The sequence below is a fragment of the Rosa chinensis genome, chromosome 3 (genome assembly GCF_002994745.2).
Source record: "Rosa chinensis cultivar Old Blush chromosome 3, RchiOBHm-V2, whole genome shotgun sequence".
Taxonomy (NCBI): domain Eukaryota; kingdom Viridiplantae; phylum Streptophyta; class Magnoliopsida; order Rosales; family Rosaceae; genus Rosa; species Rosa chinensis.
The window spans coordinates 14,378,020-14,397,615 of NC_037090.1; the positions used below are offsets into that span (position 1 = coordinate 14,378,020).

A 19,596-nucleotide genomic window follows, 5' to 3' on the forward strand; every position below is an offset into this window, starting at 1 on the left:
ACATGGCAAATCCAATGTCAATGTTTAAACGAAGAGACAATGACATACCTGGTAATCTGGTAATCAATCCAGAAAGAGCAAGCAGCTCGACTGACCAGAAGAGTAAAGGCAGAATCGTCAGGAACCCTAGCGGATTTCTACAACGATGGACTTCCAAGTGGAGCAAGCCTAATGTCTCAAGACAACTCACCGAGTTGATTGATCCTGAAGAAGCTTTTAAGCAATTCAGAGAGCATGGGTTATTCAAAATACCCACGAGACAAATATACGGTGTAAATCTACACCAAGATACTCAGACGAGGTTCTTAAAGAACTACGTCGTACTGAAGATTAGCTGTCTACACCAACAAGTGGTAACAATCCCACTCTATGGAGCAGAAGCCGAAGCTGAACTTCTAAAAGGAAAGTGTGACAACATCCATCTCGGAGTCATCACTATCGGAGCTCTAAATCTCGGAAGAGAAAATGCAGGAAGAAAAGTACTGGCAATCCTTCGAGACACCAGAGACACAGATCCAGTAACCAGCACAATTGGTTCACTAGAAATGGATCTAACAGAGAATGCTGCTCTAGGATTCATCAATCCCAAATTCGTTATGGATTTCAAAGAAGCAGTCAAATATCTCAAAGTCTTTATCAAGACTAGAGGTTATGAAAAAGTCAAAACTGGCTTAAATCTCGAGATGTTTATTGGATATATTTCCAGAATCGGAAATACCACCACCATGAACTACTGTGTAGAAGAAGATAAGCTCACAGAAGTTATGGCCGGAGTCGGAATCAAGATGATCCCTCCAATGAAGATAGATCCCAAATCTACTGAAGGAATGCTTTGGGATGTTCAAGATATCTTCAAAGAAGAAGAAGAAGTAGTTCGAGTACCGACTACGAGCACCTTCATCAAAGATCCAAGAAGCTCGCACTTGAGCATGCGGTTCGGACACTATGAAGGAATCCATCACAAGCCTTTTGCCACAGAAGGTGACGATGACGAAGACAACATTAGGGTTGAAAATCATAACCTAAATGTTGAAGGAGCCAGAAGTACTACTTCGCAGTACTTTAAAGGAATTCCTAGAAGTCCTAACAGCGGACGCAACAGTTTTTCTAGCTAAGATGGTACAACATATGTGCTTAGCGAAACCTGGAGACACACTCTACAGGCCTTTCACAGGAAAAGCAGACTTGAAGGCATACACTGCAGAACTTCAAGAGAAAAAGAATGGAATCATATTCTTACAGGCTACTGAATTCATTTACTACGATGAAAATCAGTACATAAGGATTGCAGATTGCAATGATCCTTGTTTCGATAACGTCGACATCAAAGATCTTCCTTATCAAACTCCTCTGATCGATCTTGATCAAGAATGGCAGCCAACTACCACCAGCAACAACAAGGTGCAGAATTGGTTACTCGACAGCGAGTATGAATGGCCAAGAGGAAGTACTGAAAGTAAATCAGTACAGGAAGTTGAACAAAGTTTCAGAAACTTCCAAATCCAAGATACTCTTGGATACAACAGAATGGCGAAAACAGAGCCAAAGTTCTACGAAGATTACGAAGAACCTGTTGTAGAGGCAGAAACAGAAATGCCTACGTGGAACAATGCTACTTACAGCAAAACTCCATATTTAAGAGCCAAAGTCGATAATTGGCCAGCCAGAAGTGGAAACACCAAGCGTGTAACATTCACAAGGCGAATGGATCCAGAGAAAGGAATCGGAGAAGATCTTCCTTTTCCCCTCCTCAACATCTCCAACGTTGATCCTCAAAAGTATATCCATGCTTTTGATCTCTGGAAGAGCAGAGTGATCAGACTCTCTCGGGGCAAAGTCTTTGCCAATGGCGCAGATATGTTCACCTGGATGGAAGGTACACTTGGAAGCATCCTTACCTACCATTGGGACGCAGTTAAATCCGGCCCAGCTGAACTAGTCAAGGAATATCAAGACACGATGAACCTTGGCACCAACCCCAACAATTTCATATGTATGTTGGAAGGATCTCTTTTTGGATCAATTGGTTATCCAACCATTACGCTCGACCGAGCAAAGAAAGCTCTCAGAAACTTTGAGCAGCTTACACTTTCAGATATGAACAGCATAAAACACTTCTGTCGAGATGCTATCACCTACGTGAACATGTCTGGAAATGCCATGGATAAACCTACAATCCTTAGGTTTTTCATGAAGATCCCTGATCCTATTGGAAAGGAAATGTATGCCAAATGGGAAGACTACTCAAAGGCGTATACATGGATAAGTATCACACACGCTGTGACATGGCTAATGGATCAACTCGAGAAGAAGTGTTCTCTCAACGAGTCCAATGCTCAATTAAAGAAGCGGTTCAACTTATGCGAAGAAGCACCTATTTACGGAGTGCAAACCTATCCAGCAAAGGAACAAAAGAAGCAGCCCAACTACAGAAGGCCCGCTTATGCTGGAAAACCTACTTCAGGCCCAAAACATGTGCCCAGAAGAAACGCACCTCCTCATGTGCAGAAAAGACCCAAGATAATAGCAACCAAGTTACATTATCTCAGAAGGTCTCAAGCCCAGGCTCCACACCTTGACGAACACCATGTCAAAAGAATCAAGCACCACATGCTTGATGGACCTGAGTTGCAATGCTTCGTTTGCCAGAAGCCCGGCCACTCTAACACTGAGTGTCCAAGTCTGATGAACCTCTGCTGTCAAGAAGCAGAAATTACTAAGGCCACCAAGATGCCTATAGTAAAGATCAGACCGAGAGAAATCATCAACGACGATGATTCGCTGTATTCTATAATCAGCGCAAATCAAGAAATTCTCTACGACGAGGATGCTACGACCTCAGAAGAATCTGAAGTCAGCTACGTTATGGATTCTTTCGAATAATGGAGGATACGCTTTACTCGCATATCGACACCAACAGACCTTGGTTCGGAGGTTTTGGTGCTAAAGCTCCAGAAGATCCAGACACGTTCCATGACCCAGAACGACGAATCACCATTCTCAGATTCAATGTCCGTAGAACAAAGGAGATACAATGCGAACACAAGTTTTCGCATACCGGCTCGGAAGAGAAACCTTGCAAGGTTTGCAGATACTTCCCAGATAGGCAGAATAGGACTAAGTGTGCCCATTGCTACCTTGAAGGATGCAAGAAATGTCTTCTCAAACTCTTTCCAGAAGCAAATTTCCAGGACGGAAATCCAGCTGAAGATGATCCACCAATTGACAAAATCACTGTCAAAAGAATTGAGTTGATCATGCTCGAGAATGAAATCCTCAAGCAACAGCTAAAAGAACTCACTTAGAAGTTCGAAAGTCTTGAAGCACGAGTCAGTGTTTCCGAATCTGACATTATCCACCTATCTAGAGGAGATGAAAGGACCAACAGAGTTCTCTGGATAATCAGACGACAGGCCCCTGACGAAGTCAAGGCCCAACTCGATGAAGCTTTTCAACGGCCCGAGTCTAGCAGTCAACACAGCCCTCAATATGGGTATTGACAAGCTATGGTACAGTGACGACCCATACGACATTCCTGGATGGGGACCGCGTCACAATCCAACAAAAGAACAGCCCAAGCCTGTTTCTTTGCCTGATCTCATCGACTTCAGCGAAGAATGGACCAGTCCTCAAGAAACTCCTGAGCAGTCCATGATGATGAGAACTACAGCTGTTGACACAGCCATAATCCATAATGAATACGGATCTAATTCAAACATTTTCTCCTTAACAGAGGAAGAAAGAATTGCAGAATCTCAGCAATTAATGGGGCTAGCACTCAAGGCAAGATCTGATGCTCAGCACAGTGCTAAATATGGTTTAACCTGCAACAACAGTGAAACCATGGTGGCCATGAAGATCCGAGGGAGAATCGGTATTCGCCATCCTACAAATCCCAAAGAAATTCTTTATCAAGAATTAACTTGTCTCCTAGACACAGGAGCCACTACTTGTTGCATCGACGAAAACCTCGTCCTTGAAGCTCACAAGCATGAGTTGTCAATCCCAATGACCACTATAGGATTCATGGGAGATGCTTACCAATACAAGTACGCTATACGCGAGAAGGTAACCATTCAGTTCAGAGATCATTGTGACGAATGGGGATGCTCTTATCCGTTACCTTACAAGCAAACATGGCTCGCACCATTGCAGAAGACCAATATGAAAGAAGATTTCATCATTGGGCTCAGATTCCTATTTGCTAGGAAAGGAGGTGTAAACGTAACAGCAAACTTTGCTACGTTTTACAAAGAAACTACAGTCAGCCCATTGACTACAGTTTATGAAAAGCCCATCCTATATACAGGAAGCGGTCAGCCCATCACCTTCACAACAAGCCTTCACGACATCATAATATCAGACGTTGCTGGAAAGCGTGGTGGAACCCCTCCCCCAAAATCTCAAAATCCTAGGCTCAAAGGACCAGAGACTCCGCAGAAGAAAAAGCCTAAAAAGCAATTCTTCAAAGCCCAAGAGAAAGACAACTGCCCCTGTGCAGTAAAAGGCATATGTAAGATCCCTGAGCTTATAGATCTCATATGTGACGAAGTATTGGAAACAAGTCCAGTACAGCTTGACTTCGAAGAAGAAGCCCTATTAGGAGCAGACTACTATTCAATCCAAGAAATAGTAGATGAAGTCAAAGCCCAACACTATTCATGCAGAATAGAAGAAAGTCAAACCCAAGCGGTAAAAGGCTACAAGATGATCAGGCATCAAGTTCAGAACATGATCAACAAGCTTGAACATGATAAACTCATCACTGATGAAGTCGAAGGAGGTTTCGATTATCTCAGAAATGGACAGGTGTGCAAGTTCCCAATCAAAAACGAGAACTACATCATCACATCCAAAGAGCTAGTGTTAGGAAATGCTGACACTAAAGAAGCAGCAAAGCATGTTGCCGAACTCTTAAAAACTGGAGTAATTGAGTACAGTCAATCCCAACATCGATCACAAGCATTCATTGTCGCTAATGAGTCTGAACGACGAAGAGGCAAAACCAGAATGGTGATTGATTACAGGCGGTTAAATTACAACTGCGAGAGAGACGCTTACTCTCTACCAAACTTGATGAGACTCATCAACAAGATCCAAGGGTCAAAGTTTATGAGCAAGTTCGATGCCAAGTCGGCTTTTCATCAGATTCCTTTGGCACCAGAGTCAAAGTCATGGGGAGCTTTCGCTACACCACAAGGACTTTATCAGCCAAAGAGGATGCCATTTGGGTATAAAAACGCTCCAGGCGTATGGCAAAGATTCCTAGACGGAGTTCTAAGTTCTTTAACGGACTTTTGCATCTGGTATGTCGACGACATATTATTATTCTCTAAATCAGAGAATGAGCACAGTATGCATTTAATGCAATTCTTCAGAGCAATTGAAAAAGGCAGAGTCCTGCTCAGCAAGAAGAAGATGCAACTCTATCAGAACAGAATATCATTTCTCGGTACAGAGATTGGTAATGGAGAAATCAGACTTCAGCCACATATCACCAAAAAATTACTTGAAGAGTTTGGTGATACTTTTTCCAGTAAAAATGAACTACAGAAGTTCCTGGGAATAGTAAACTACGCGAAGCCGTGGTTAAAAGATGTCGGCAAGATTGCTGGTCCACTTTACGCTAGGACCGGGACAGCACCTTGGATTCCTTTCTCGGAGGAAGACGCCAAGATTGTCAGAATTATTAAAGCAAGGTGTGCAGAGCTACCCACTCTTCACATGCCGATTGATGACGAGTACCTTGTCGTTGGTACAGATGGGTCCCTAGAAGGTTGGGGCGGTGTGCTTTATGCTAAAGCAAATAAGTATTCACCGAAAAAAGACGAAAAGATCTGTCGGTATGGCAGTGGAATCTTTAAAGAAAAAGCAAAAAGATTCACGTCTATGGAAGCTGAGCTGTTAGCTGTCTGCTATGCACTAGAGAGCTTCAAACTGTTCCTTATCCCGAAGGAAGAGATAACAGTCTGTACGGATTGTGCTGCTATAGTATCGCACTACGAAAAGCAACTGGAAGGAACGGCTAGCAAAGGTCGATGGGTCTCATTCGCTGCAAGGATCGAGCTCATAAATCCTTCTATAAATTTCGAGCATGTTAAAGGGAAAGATAACTCACTCCCAGATCTGCTCTCTCGTCTTAAATCAGCTGGGTTACAACCCATCAGCCCTGGTGAGTACGAGAGCTCTCTAAAACTCAGAGAGAAAGCTGGTTACAATATCAGCAAGGCGGAGTGGCGCCAAATTAACTCTCCTTTCCGACAGGAGATTGAAGCCCAGAAGCGGCAATATGAAGAAGCAATCAGGCTTCAGACAGCCGCAAGGCGGGAGGTATACTAATCCTCCACCCCAAGTTGGGATCACTCCCAACAAAGGAAAAGCTGCCATCGTCAGCACCAAGCAGGCCATCCAGAGGACGCTTGCACATGAAGTCTTCTCAGGTTATGAGAAAACAGAGACCACCTCCTTTGGTCAAATCAAGCTCTTTAACGAGCCCGGACATATCTTCAGAACTCAGAAGACGTCCTATCTGCTCAAAGACGTGGAGCAGATTCTCCTCAACAACGTATACACGTGTATGCTAGAGAGTAACCCAAGAACCCAAAGCGGTCACCAAGACTGTGTCACAGTCTGTCAAGCTGTTGCTAACCACTTCGAAAGAAGCAACAGAGGCTACCCTCTATATGTAGTTAGAGGAGAAGTCGCCGAGCCCGGTATCTATGCAGACTGGGACAAAGCATGGGCCATCATCACCGAAGCCCAAAATACTAAGACCCCAGACGGGAGTCGATTCTTCAGACCTAGCTGGAGAGGAGCGTATACCCTTGAGGACGCTCTAAGAAAGGCGGAAAATCGGATTAAGGGAGCCCCTTACATCGAAGCCGGCATCCTCAAAAAGACGGATGACAATCTCAGCTACAAGCATGTAGCAACCAGAGATTATAAAACTGAGGGAAAAACTCAAGAGCTTATACTCAAGGAGCTCAACGAGAAGAGTGCTTTACTCAATCAGAAGGATGAAGCTCTCGAAAAGGCTAGCAAACAGATAGCCGTCCTCAAAGAAGAAGTTGCTCACTGGAAGCAGCTCGCAGGCTTCGAAGACATTGTCAAAGGAGCAAAACACCTCAACGGTGAAAGAAACTTGGCTGTTACTCCTAGCAAGCCAATTTCTCAAATGATTGTTGCCTCCAGCAACGTACCTGTTGTCAACCCTAGACAGCCTGTCCTAGCTATACCTAGCTATCAACAGGAACTTTTCCCTAAACAGGTAATAGCTAAAGCAGTACAAGCTACCGCTAGCATTCCCAGCTCGTCCAAGAGTCCTGCTGAAAAAGCTTCTAACGAAGAACACAGCATCAGGATGCAAACCCTCAGATTAAAACTTGAGGAACAAAAGCTTGCTAATGAGAAGCTAAAAATTGAAAATCAATTATTCTCACAACAGGCGAAGCTTAACCAGCAAGAAATTGTAGAACAAACTGCAAAAAGAATTGCTGAAGATTTCCTTGCCAAAAATTACGGCAATTTCTCAGGCGAACTCAAGCTTGAAGAACAGGAGATGAAGTTGCTATTCGAGCAACAAAGCAAAGGTGGATCTTCGTTGCCAACGCAAGAAGACAAAGAAAGCCAGACTAGTAACAGTCCAAAAGGCTTTTTTCACACCAGTCCACTAGCCGAAAGGTGGGCAGACATGGCCGACAAGGATGATAAAGACAGCCACTCATCAAAAGAGGCCAAAGACGTGTAAAGCAAGACGCGTCAAAAGGATAAGAAAGCTCAGACAGCTGTTATCCATTAGGAAGCACAGTCGCTTCATTAAAGCCGCACAGCTGGCTCAACCAAGGGCATATCAGTCCTTCAATGTAAAAGTCCTTCAGTATATAAGAAGGCTCTATGTCGAAATGAAGGATATAGAAAAATCCCACCAGAGGATTGATAGGATAATAGGATACTCTCTCTGAGAGAAGGAGCCTTCGTCTCCACCCATGTAGCCTTCGGGCATATTTAAATAAATACCTCTGTAGCTCTGCTACATGAGTTCATCTCTTCAGTCTTTACAGTAAACTTCTTTTTCTAAGATCCTCGAAAAGAGGAAAGTCTAGAAGTAACATGGGTAGATTTCCACACCAAAAATAGTGTTTTTCTGTTTGTAAATCCTGTCTTTTGTTTTTGCAAATTCGCACAAACCATAGAGGTGAGGATGTTAGATAAACCTCCGTGTTTTGTTGGAGCCATCCATTTCTCCGGGTTACTGCACCCAGGACTCTTCCTGAGCAGTGCAGACTGGGTACGAATGGTGTTTTATCCAAACACTTCCGGGTTAAACTGTCTTTGAGTTAGAACAATAGGAGTGAGCATCTGGTTAGGAGGGTATACTGAGATTGGAAGTTGTCTGCTTCGGTTGCAAGATTAGTGTCTAGCTAGTTATTAAAGTAGTCGAAACCAGAGGGGAGTAGGTTAAGGTTTAAGAACGTAGCGGTGATAGTACCTGAAAGTACCTGAAAGTACCTCAAGGATAGCGCAGAAGGAGTAAGTCGCGAAGGATAGGGAAGGATAGGGAAGGATAGGGAAGGGTAACCGGGACCGTTCGCCCAGTAACAATTGAAAGCCTCGTTAAAGTTTCAAAAGGGCTATCCAAATCTAGTATAGGCATGTCCGACTCTTGCAACTGTGTCGTCTCAACTATACACCCTAAGTAGCTTAAGAAAGCCACGCTTAAGAACGCTAGGATCTAGCTGCTAACCTGGTGGCTTTCTTAAGCTACTTAGGGTGTATAGTTGAGACGACACAGTTGCAAGAGTCGGACATGCCTATACTAGATTTGGATAGCCCTTTTGAAACTTTAACGAGGCTTTCAATTGTTACTGGGCGAACGGTCCCGGTTACCCTTCCCTATCCTTCCCTATCCTTCCCTATCCTTCGCGACTTACTCCTTCTGCGCTATCCTTGAGGTACTTTCAGGTACTTTCAGGTACTATCACCGCTACGTTCTTAAACCTTAACCTACTCCCCTCTGGTTTCGACTACTTTAATAACTAGCTAGACACTAATCTTGCAACCGAAGCAGACAACTTCCAATCTCAGTATACCCTCCTAACCAGATGCTCACTCCTATTGTTCTAACTCAAAGACAGTTTAACCCGGAAGTGTTTGGATAAAACACCATTCGTACCCAGTCTGCACTGCTCAGGAAGAGTCCTGGGTGCAGTAACCCGGAGAAATGGATGGCTCCAACAAAACACGGAGGTTTATCTAACATCCTCACCTCTATGGTTTGTGCGAATTTGCAAAAACAAAAGACAGGATTTACAAACAGAAAAACACTATTTTTGGTGTGGAAATCTACCCATGTTACTTCTAGACTTTCCTCTTTTCGAGGATCTTAGAAAAAGAAGTTTACTGTAAAGACTGAAGAGATGAACTCATGTAGCAGAGCTACAGAGGTATTTATTTAAATATGCCCGAAGGCTACATGGGTGGAGACGAAGGCTCCTTCTCTCAGAGAGAGTATCCTATTATCCTATCAATCCTCTGGTGGGATTTTTCTATATCCTTCATTTCGACATAGAGCCTTCTTATATACTGAAGGACTTTTACATTGAAGGACTGATATGCCCTTGGTTGAGCCAGCTGTGCGGCTTTAATGAAGCGACTGTGCTTCCTAATGGATAACAGCTGTCTGAGCTTTCTTATCCTTTTGACGCGTCTTGCTTTACACGTCTTTGGCCTCTTTTGATGAGTGGCTGTCTTTATCATCCTTGTCGGCCATGTCTGCCCACCTTTCGGCTAGTGGACTGGTGTGAAAAAAGCCTTTTGGACTGTTACTAGTCTGGCTTTCTTTGTCTTCTTGCGTTGGCAACGAAGATCCACCTTTGCTTTGTTGCTCGAATAGCAACTTCATCTCCTGTTCTTCAAGCTTGAGTTCGCCTGAGAAATTGCCGTAATTTTTGGCAAGGAAATCTTCAGCAATTCTTTTTGCAGTTTGTTCTACAATTTCTTGCTGGTTAAGCTTCGCCTGTTGTGAGAATAATTGATTTTCAATTTTTAGCTTCTCATTAGCAAGCTTTTGTTCCTCAAGTTTTAATCTGAGGGTTTGCATCCTGATGCTGTGTTCTTCGTTAGAAGCTTTTTCAGCAGGACTCTTGGACGAGCTGGGAATGCTAGCGGTAGCTTGTACTGCTTTAGCTATTACCTGTTTAGGGAAAAGTTCCTGTTGATAGCTAGGTATAGCTAGGACAGGCTGTCTAGGGTTGACAACAGGTACGTTGCTGGAGGCAACAATCATTTGAGAAATTGGCTTGCTAGGAGTAACAGCCAAGTTTCTTTCACCGTTGAGGTGTTTTGCTCCTTTGACAATGTCTTCGAAGCCTGCGAGCTGCTTCCAGTGAGCAACTTCTTCTTTGAGGACGGCTATCTGTTTGCTAGCCTTTTCGAGAGCTTCATCCTTCTGATTGAGTAAAGCACTCTTCTCGTTGAGCTCCTTGAGTATAAGCTCTTGAGTTTTTCCCTCAGTTTTATAATCTCTGGTTGCTACATGCTTGTAGCTGAGATTGTCATCCGTCTTTTTGAGGATGCCGGCTTCGATGTAAGGGGCTCCCTTAATCCGATTTTCCGCCTTTCTTAGAGCGTCCTCAAGGGTATACGCTCCTCTCCAGCTAGGTCTGAAGAATCGACTCCCGTCTGGGGTCTTAGTATTTTGGGCTTCGGTGATGATGGCCCATGCTTTGTCCCAGTCTGCATAGATACCGGGCTCGGCGACTTCTCCTCTAACTACATATAGAGGGTAGCCTCTGTTGCTTCTTTCGAAGTGGTTAGCAACAGCTTGACAGACTGTGACACAGTCTTGGTGACCGCTTTGGGTTCTTGGGTTACTCTCTAGCATACACGTGTATACGTTGTTGAGGAGAATCTGCTCCACGTCTTTGAGCAGATAGGACGTCTTCTGAGTTCTGAAGATATGTCCGGGCTCGTTAAAGAGCTTGATTTGACCAAAGGAGGTGGTCTCTGTTTTCTCATAACCTGAGAAGACTTCATGTGCAAGCGTCCTCTGGATGGCCTGCTTGGTGCTGACGATGGCAGCTTTTCCTTTGTTGGGAGTGATCCCAACTTGGGGTGGAGGATTAGTATACCTCCCGCCTTGCGGCTGTCTGAAGCCTGATTGCTTCTTCATATTGCCGCTTCTGGGCTTCAATCTCCTGTCGGAAAGGAGAGTTAATTTGGCGCCACTCCGCCTTGCTGATATTGTAACCAGCTTTCTCTCTGAGTTTTAGAGAGCTCTCGTACTCACCAGGGCTGATGGGTTGTAACCCAGCTGATTTAAGACGAGAGAGCAGATCTGGGAGTGAGTTATCTTTCCCTTTAACATGCTCGAAATTTATAGAAGGATTTATGAGCTCGATCCTTGCAGCGAATGAGACCCATCGACCTTTGCTAGCCGTTCCTTCCAGTTGCTTTTCGTAGTGCGATACTATAGCAGCACAATCCGTACAGACTGTTATCTCTTCCTTCGGGATAAGGAACAGTTTGAAGCTCTCTAGTGCATAGCAGACAGCTAACAGCTCAGCTTCCATAGACGTGAATCTTTTTGCTTTTTCTTTAAAGATTCCACTGCCATACCGACAGATCTTTTCGTCTTTTTTCGGTGAATACTTATTTGCTTTAGCATAAAGCACACCGCCCCAACCTTCTAGGGACCCATCTGTACCAACGACAAGGTACTCGTCATCAATCGGCATGTGAACAGTGGGTAGCTCTGCACACCTTGCTTTAATAATTCTGACAATCTTGGCGTCTTCCTCCGAGAAAGGAATCCAAGGTGCTGTCCCGGTCCTAGCGTAAAGTGGACCAGCAATCTTGCCGACATCTTTTAACCACGGCTTCGCGTAGTTTACTATTCCCAGGAACTTCTGTAGTTCATTTTTACTGGAAAAAGTATCACCAAACTCTTCAAGTAATTTTTTGGTGATATGTGGCTGAAGTCTGATTTCTCCATTACCAATCTCTGTACCGAGAAATGATACTCTGTTCTGATAGAGTTGCATCTTCTTCTTGCTGAGCAGGACTCTGCCTTTTTCAATTGCTCTGAAGAATTGCATTAAATGCATACTGTGCTCATTCTCTGATTTAGAGAATAATAATATGTCGTCGACATACCAGATGCAAAAGTCCGTTAAAGAACTTAGAACTCCGTCTAGGAATCTTTGCCATACGCCTGGAGCGTTTTTATACCCAAATGGCATCCTCTTTGGCTGATAAAGTCCTTGTGGTGTAGCGAAAGCTCCCCATGACTTTGACTCTGGTGCCAAAGGAATCTGATGAAAAGCCGACTTGGCATCGAACTTGCTCATAAACTTTGACCCTTGGATCTTGTTGATGAGTCTCATCAAGTTTGGTAGAGAGTAAGCGTCTCTCTCGCAGTTGTAATTTAACCGCCTGTAATCAATCACCATTCTGGTTTTGCCTCTTCGTCGTTCAGACTCATTAGCGACAATGAATGCTTGTGATCGATGCTGGGATTGACTGTACTCAATTACTCCAGTTTTTAAGAGTTCGGCAACATGCTTTGCTGCTTCTTTAGTGTCAGCATTTCCTAACACTAGCTCTTTGGATGTGATGATGTAGTTCTCGTTTTTGATTGGGAACTTGCACACCTGTCCATTTCTGAGATAATCGAAACCTCCTTCGACTTCATCAGTGATGAGTTTATCATGTTCAAGCTTGTTGATCATGTTCTGAACTTGATGCCTGATCATCTTGTAGCCTTTTACCGCTTGGGTTTGACTTTCTTCTATTCTGCATGAATAGTGTTGGGCTTTGACTTCATCTACTATTTCTTGGATTGAATAGTAGTCTGCTCCGAATAGGGCTTCTTCTTCGAAGTCAAGCTGTACTGGACTTGTTTCCAATACTTCGTCACATATGAGATCTATAAGCTCAGGGATCTTACATATGCCTTTTACTGCACAGGGGCAGTTGTCTTTCTCTTGGGCTTTGAAGAATTGCTTTTTAGGCTTTTTCTTCTGCGGAGTCTCTGGTCCTTTGAGCCTAGGATTTTGAGATTTTGGGGAGGGGTTCCACCACGCTTTCCAGCAACGTCTGATATTATGATGTCGTGAAGGCTTGTTGTGAAGGTGATGGGCTGACCGCTTCCTGTATATAGGATGGGCTTTTCATAAACTGTAGTCAATGGGCTGACTGTAGTTTCTTTGTAAAACGTAGCAAAGTTTGCTGTTACGTTTACACCTCCTTTCCTAGCAAATAGGAATCTGAGCCCAATGATGAAATCTTCTTTCATATTGGTCTTCTGCAATGGTGCGAGCCATGTTTGCTTGTAAGGTAACGGATAAGAGCATCCCCATTCGTCACAATGATCTCTGAACTGAATGGTTACCTTCTCGCGTATAGCGTACTTGTATTGGTAAGCATCTCCCATGAATCCTATAGTGGTCATTGGGATTGACAACTCATGCTTGTGAGCTTCAAGGACGAGGTTTTCGTCGATGCAACAAGTAGTGGCTCCTGTGTCTAGGAGACAAGTTAATTCTTGATAAAGAATTTCTTTGGGATTTGTAGGATGGCGAATACCGATTCTCCCTCGGATCTTCATGGCCACCATGGTTTCACTGTTGTTGCAGGTTAAACCATATTTAGCACTGTGCTGAGCATCAGATCTTGCCTTGAGTGCTAGCCCCATTAATTGCTGAGATTCTGCAATTCTTTCTTCCTCTGTTAAGGAGAAAATGTTTGAATTAGATCCGTATTCATTATGGATTATGGCTGTGTCAACAGCTGTAGTTCTCATCATCATGGACTGCTCAGGAGTTTCTTGAGGACTGGTCCATTCTTCGCTGAAGTCGATGAGATCAGGCAAAGAAACAGGCTTGGGCTGTTCTTTTGTTGGATTGTGACGCGGTCCCCATCCAGGAATGTCGTATGGGTCGTCACTGTACCATAGCTTGTCAATACCCATATTGAGGGCTGTGTTGACTGCTAGACTCGGGCCGTTGAAAAGCTTCATCGAGTTGGGCCTTGACTTCGTCAGGGGCCTGTCGTCTGATTATCCAGAGAACTCTGTTGGTCCTTTCATCTCCTCTAGATAGGTGGATAATGTCAGATTCGGAAACACTGACTCGTGCTTCAAGACTTTCGAACTTCTGAGTGAGTTCTTTTAGCTGTTGCTTGAGGATTTCATTCTCGAGCATGATCAACTAAATTCTTTTGACAGTGATTTTGTCAATTGGTGGATCATCTTCAGCTGGATTTCCGTCCTGGAAATTTGCTTCTGGAAAGAGTTTGAGAAGACATTTCTTGCATCCTTCAAGGTAGCAATGGGCACACTTAGTCCTATTCTGCCTATCTGGGAAGTATCTGCAAACCTTGCAAGGTTTCTCTTCCGAGCCGGTATGCGAAAACTTGTGTTCGCATTGTATCTCCTTTGTTCTACGGACATTGAATCCGAGAATGGTGATTCGTCGTTCTGGGTCATGGAACGTGTCTGGATCTTCTGGAGCTTTAGCACCAAAACCTCCGAACCAAGGTCTGTTGGTGTCGATATGCGAGTAAAGCGTATCCTCCATTATTCGAAAGAATCCATAACGTAGCTGACTTCAGATTCTTCTGAGGTCGTAGCATCCTCGTCGTAGAGAATTTCTTGATTTGCGCTGATTATAGAATACAGCGAATCATCGTCGTTGATGATTTCTCTCGGTCTGATCTTTACTATAGGCATCTTGGTGGCCTTAGTAATTTCTGCTTCTTGACAGCAGAGGTTCATCAGACTTGGACACTCAGTGTTAGAGTGGCCGGGCTTCTGGCAAACGAAGCATTGCAACTCAGGTCCATCAAGCATGTGGTGCTTGATTCTTTTGACATGGTGTTCGTCAAGGTGTGGAGCCTGGGCTTGAGACCTTCTGAGATAATGTAACTTGGTTGCTATTATCTTGGGTCTTTTCTGCACATGAGGAGGTGCGTTTCTTCTGGGCACATGTTTTGGGCCTGAAGTAGGTTTTCCAGCATAAGCGGGCCTTCTGTAGTTGGGCTGCTTCTTTTGTTCCTTTGCTGGATAGGTTTGCACTCCGTAAATAGGTGCTTCTTCGCAGAAGTTGAACCGCTTCTTTAATTGAGCATTGGACTCGTTGAGAGAACACTTCTTCTCGAGTTGATCCATTAGCCATGTCACAGCGTGTGTGATACTTATCCATGTATACGCCTTTGAGTAGTCTTCCCATTTGGCATACATTTCCTTTCCAATAGGATCAGGGATCTTCATGAAAAACCTAAGGATTGTAGGTTTATCCATGGCATTTCCAGACATGTTCACGTAGGTGATAGCATCTCGACAGAAGTGTTTTATGCTGTTCATATCTGAAAGTGTAAGCTGCTCAAAGTTTCTGAGAGCTTTCTTTGCTCGGTCGAGCGTAATGGTTGGATAACCAATTGATCCAAAAAGAGATCCTTCCAACATACATATGAAATTGTTGGGGTTGGTGCCAAGGTTCATCGTGTCTTGATATTCCTTGACTAGTTCAGCTGGGCCGGATTTAACTGCGTCCCAATGGTAGGTAAGGATGCTTCCAAGTGTACCTTCCATCCAGGTGAACATATCTGCGCCATTGGCAAAGACTTTGCCCCGAGAGAGTCCGATCACTCTGCTCTTCCAGAGATCAAAAGCATGGATATACTTTTGAGGATCAACGTTGGAGATGTTGAGGAGGGGAAAAGGAAGATCTTCTCCGATTCCTTTCTCTGGATCCATTCGCCTTGTGAATGTTACACGCTTGGTGTTTCCACTTCTGGCTGGCCAATTATCGACTTTGGCTCTTAAATATGGAGTTTTGCTGTAAGTAGCATTGTTCCACGTAGGCATTTCTGTTTCTGCCTCTACAACAGGTTCTTCGTAATCTTCGTAGAACTTTGGCTCTGTTTTCGCCATTCTGTTGTATCCAAGAGTATCTTGGATTTGGAAGTTTCTGAAACTTTGTTCAACTTCCTGTACTGATTTACTTTCAGTACTTCCTCTTGGCCATTCATACTCGCTGTCGAGTAACCAATTCTGCACCTTGTTGTTGCTGGTGGTAGTTGGCTGCCATTCTTGATCAAGATCGATCAGAGGAGTTTGATAAGGAAGATCTTTGATGTCGACGTTATCGAAACAAGGATCATTGCAATCTGCAATCCTTATGTACTGATTTTCATCGTAGTAAATGAATTCAGTAGCCTGTAAGAATATGATTCCATTCTTTTTCTCTTGAAGCAGTTGCAAGAGTCGGACATGCCTATACTAGATTTGGATAGCCCTGAGGGCAATGGGCGGCTTCGTGGCGAAGGAGACGGAGGCGCTGATCGAGCAGGTGAGGATGACGAGGAAGGTGGTGACGTAGATTCAGGCGAAGGGAGGAGATGCCAGAGGCCGCCAACGTCGACTTCTGGCCTGGAGTCGATGTGAAGAGAAAGAGACTAGTCTGGAGTCGATGTGGGGAGAGAGAGAGAGAGGTTGATAATGAGTGGCATAAAATGTAGTTTATTAATTAGGTTAAGGGTAAAATTGTCATTTTACTTTAAATTGGGTTAGTGAGAATAAAAATATGTTGCTGGGGTAAGTGAGATAATTTTGGCTTATTTTGGTGTTTTGGGTCAAGGAAATTTGATACAGTAACACTTATCTTTTCTTTTAATTCTTTTTTTCTCTATCACAACTTTGGGGATAAAAGTGGTTAAGTAGCTATTATTGTACTCATGCTACTATTTAATATAAATCTGACACATGATCAACTAATAATAGGTTTTGGGAGACGTGCTACGCTCTAAAACAAGTGATGAATGGCGAGCAATTGTGAACAGTAAAATATGGGATTCACGAGAAGGAGAAAAGAGAATTTTTTCAATTCTAAAGTTGAGTTTTGATGAATTGAAACCATCCTTGAAACAATGTTTTGCATATTGCTCGATGTTCATCAAAGATGTTGATATTGAAAAAGATGACTTGATCCAACTTTGGATGGCTCAGGGATGGCTTGACTCTTGTTCTGAGATGGAGGAGAGAGGTAATCAATATTTTCATATTCTATTGGGGAAGTCTTTATTTCAAGACGTTACAAGGGATTATGGTGGTAATGTTACCAAATGTAAGATGCACGATCTTGTGCATGATCTTGCAGCACGTGTATCAAAATCAGGGAACTCACGCTCACTTTTTTCAAATGGAGAAGACCTTGGGAGCAATTTACTTACCTCGAAATCTTTACGTGTCTTAAACTTATACAATGCAGATATTGAGGTGTTGCCGGATTCTATTGGAAAGTTGAAACACTTGAGGTATTTGAATGTATTGAAAACAAGAATGAAAGCACTTCCCAAATCTATTGGGAAGCTTTATAATATGCAGACGCTGAAAGTACCTTATCAACTTGAAGAGTTTCCAACAGAAATTGCAAATTTGACCAACTTGCGGCACATTTGTTTTGGTAGATATATGAAAGTTGCAGGTGGGATACTGGGACGGTTCATTAATCTCCGGTCATTACCTTTTCTCAAGGTGAGTACAGAGACAGGTCTGAGAATTGAGGAATTGAGTGGTTTAAACCAATTGCACAACACCTTGTCTATTTATGGATTGGAAAATGTAGGGGATGGAGAAGAAGCGCAGAAAGCAAACTTGGTAGAGAAGAAACATATACGCAAGTTAATCCTTGATTGGAAGCTCAGTGGGCCAAGCCACAATGTGGAGAACAATGACGATGTACTAGAAGGCCTCCGACCACATTCTAGTTTGGAATTTTTGGAGATTCATGAATTCATGGGTGTTAAATTTCCGTCATGGTTATTGCTAGCCAACAATTTGAAAGATATTGAATTATTGGGCTGCAACAATTGTGAAGGAGTACCAGTACTTGGTCATTTACCCTATCTTAGTTGTGTTAAGATTAAGAGAATGGAGAAGCTAACTCGTATAGGATCCGAGTTTTATGGTGATAATCATGTTAACTGTGGAAATGAATCAAGTAAAGAGGCACGGCCTTTGTTCCCTGCTTTGAAAACACTGCATATTAAGGAGGCACCGAACCTGATTGAATGGATGGAAGCGCCAACAGAGAGAGGAAGTAGGGTGGTGTTTCCTTGCCTTGAGGAGCTGATCTTGATTCACTGTCGACAACTGACAAGTGCTCCCAGTCATTTTCCATCTCTCAAGAAGTTGGTGATAAAAGGCATGAGAAGCGAAGGCAGGCCAATAACAAGTATTCTAAGCAATCAACTCACCACTCTCACTCATCTCAGCTTATCTGATGTGCATGGACTTACATGTCTGCCGGAAGGGATGTTAGAAAACAACAAGAATCTTGCAGTTTTGGATATGGACAGTTGTTGGGACTTGATTTGTATTTCTCCCCAATCACAAGGATCTGAGTACTGCTGCGCATCTCTTTCATATTTGAAGATATGGGGTTGTGCGAATCTGAAATATTTACCTGATGGGCTACTCACACCTTCTCTTAAAGCGCTGATGTTGGGATTTTGTTACAATCTAGAGTACATCCCAGATGCTACACACGGTGGTCTCACCTCCCTTGAAACATTGATTGTGAGGCTCTGCTATAAAATAACTTCCATTCCATTTTCACAAGGCCTCCCATCTCTTGGTGAATTAGATATAAAACACTGTCCCCAATTATCAAGCCTACCGGGTGGACTGGAAGACTGTACCTCTATTCGGAGTTTGGAGATAATAAGTTGCCCTAAGGTACCATCCATTTCCATCGAAAATCTGAGTACATCCCTCCAACAGTTGTGTATAAGTGATCTAGACTCTCTTCCAATTTCACGAGGAGGCTTCACATCACTCCGTCAATTGACAATCAAAGGATACCCAAGGGCACAAATGGGGTCAGAATTTAGTGCATTTCTTCAAACCCTTGAATCTCTTCAAAAATTGACGATATGGGGTTGCGATAATCTAGAGACTATTCCGAGTTCAGACAAGCTCACATCCCTCCGCAGCTTGGAGATTTCTCATTGTGGTAAATTGACATGTCTACGGGATGGGTTAGAAGCATCGTCACAGTCATGCAGCCTCACCCGTTTGAAGAAATTGACAATTGGTCCTTTCTGCTCGGAGCTCGATGCATTCCCAGCTTTTCAGGCTATACCACAGCTTGAATCATTAAGCATCTGGGGGTGGGATAAGCTCAAGTCTCTCCCAGAACAAATTCAACACTTGCCTTCTTTAAGACACTTGGAAATAGACTTCTTTTACGGAGTGGAAGCTATTCCAGAATGGTTGGAAAACCTTGCATCTCTTGAGGACCTGACTGTTGGGTATTGCAAGATTCTAATGTATCTACCTTCTGTGGAAGCTATGCGACGCCTCACCAAATTGAAAGAGATACGCATCCGCGGCTGTCCCCTTCTAGAAGATAGATGCAGGGAGGAGAGCGACGAAGAGTGGCCTAAGATTCGTCATCTTCGATTCATCACGAGTAAGACTTTTTTTCATCTATTACTAAACTAGTTGTTAAATTGGGCCATTTGATTCTTCTCTTCTCTTCTCTTCTGATTTTAGTTAATCTGTCTATTAGTTTGAAAAGGCAAACTGAATTGAAA

The 19,596-nt window shown here is 43.4% G+C and overlaps 1 protein-coding gene across 11 annotated transcripts in view; it reads left to right on the top strand.

Annotated features, from left to right (window-relative positions):
• The window catches only part of LOC112192881 (putative disease resistance protein RGA3), a 33,695-nt gene that overhangs the window by 6,844 nt on the left and 7,255 nt on the right, over positions 1–19,596 (top strand). For all 11 annotated transcript variants that reach the window (XM_040516350.1, XM_040516349.1, XM_040516347.1 and 8 more), the window contains exon 2: positions 16,781–19,472. In XM_040516350.1, coding sequence (XP_040372284.1) covers positions 16,781–19,472 — 2,692 coding nt within the window. The remainder of the gene's footprint in view (positions 1–16,780; positions 19,473–19,596) is intronic.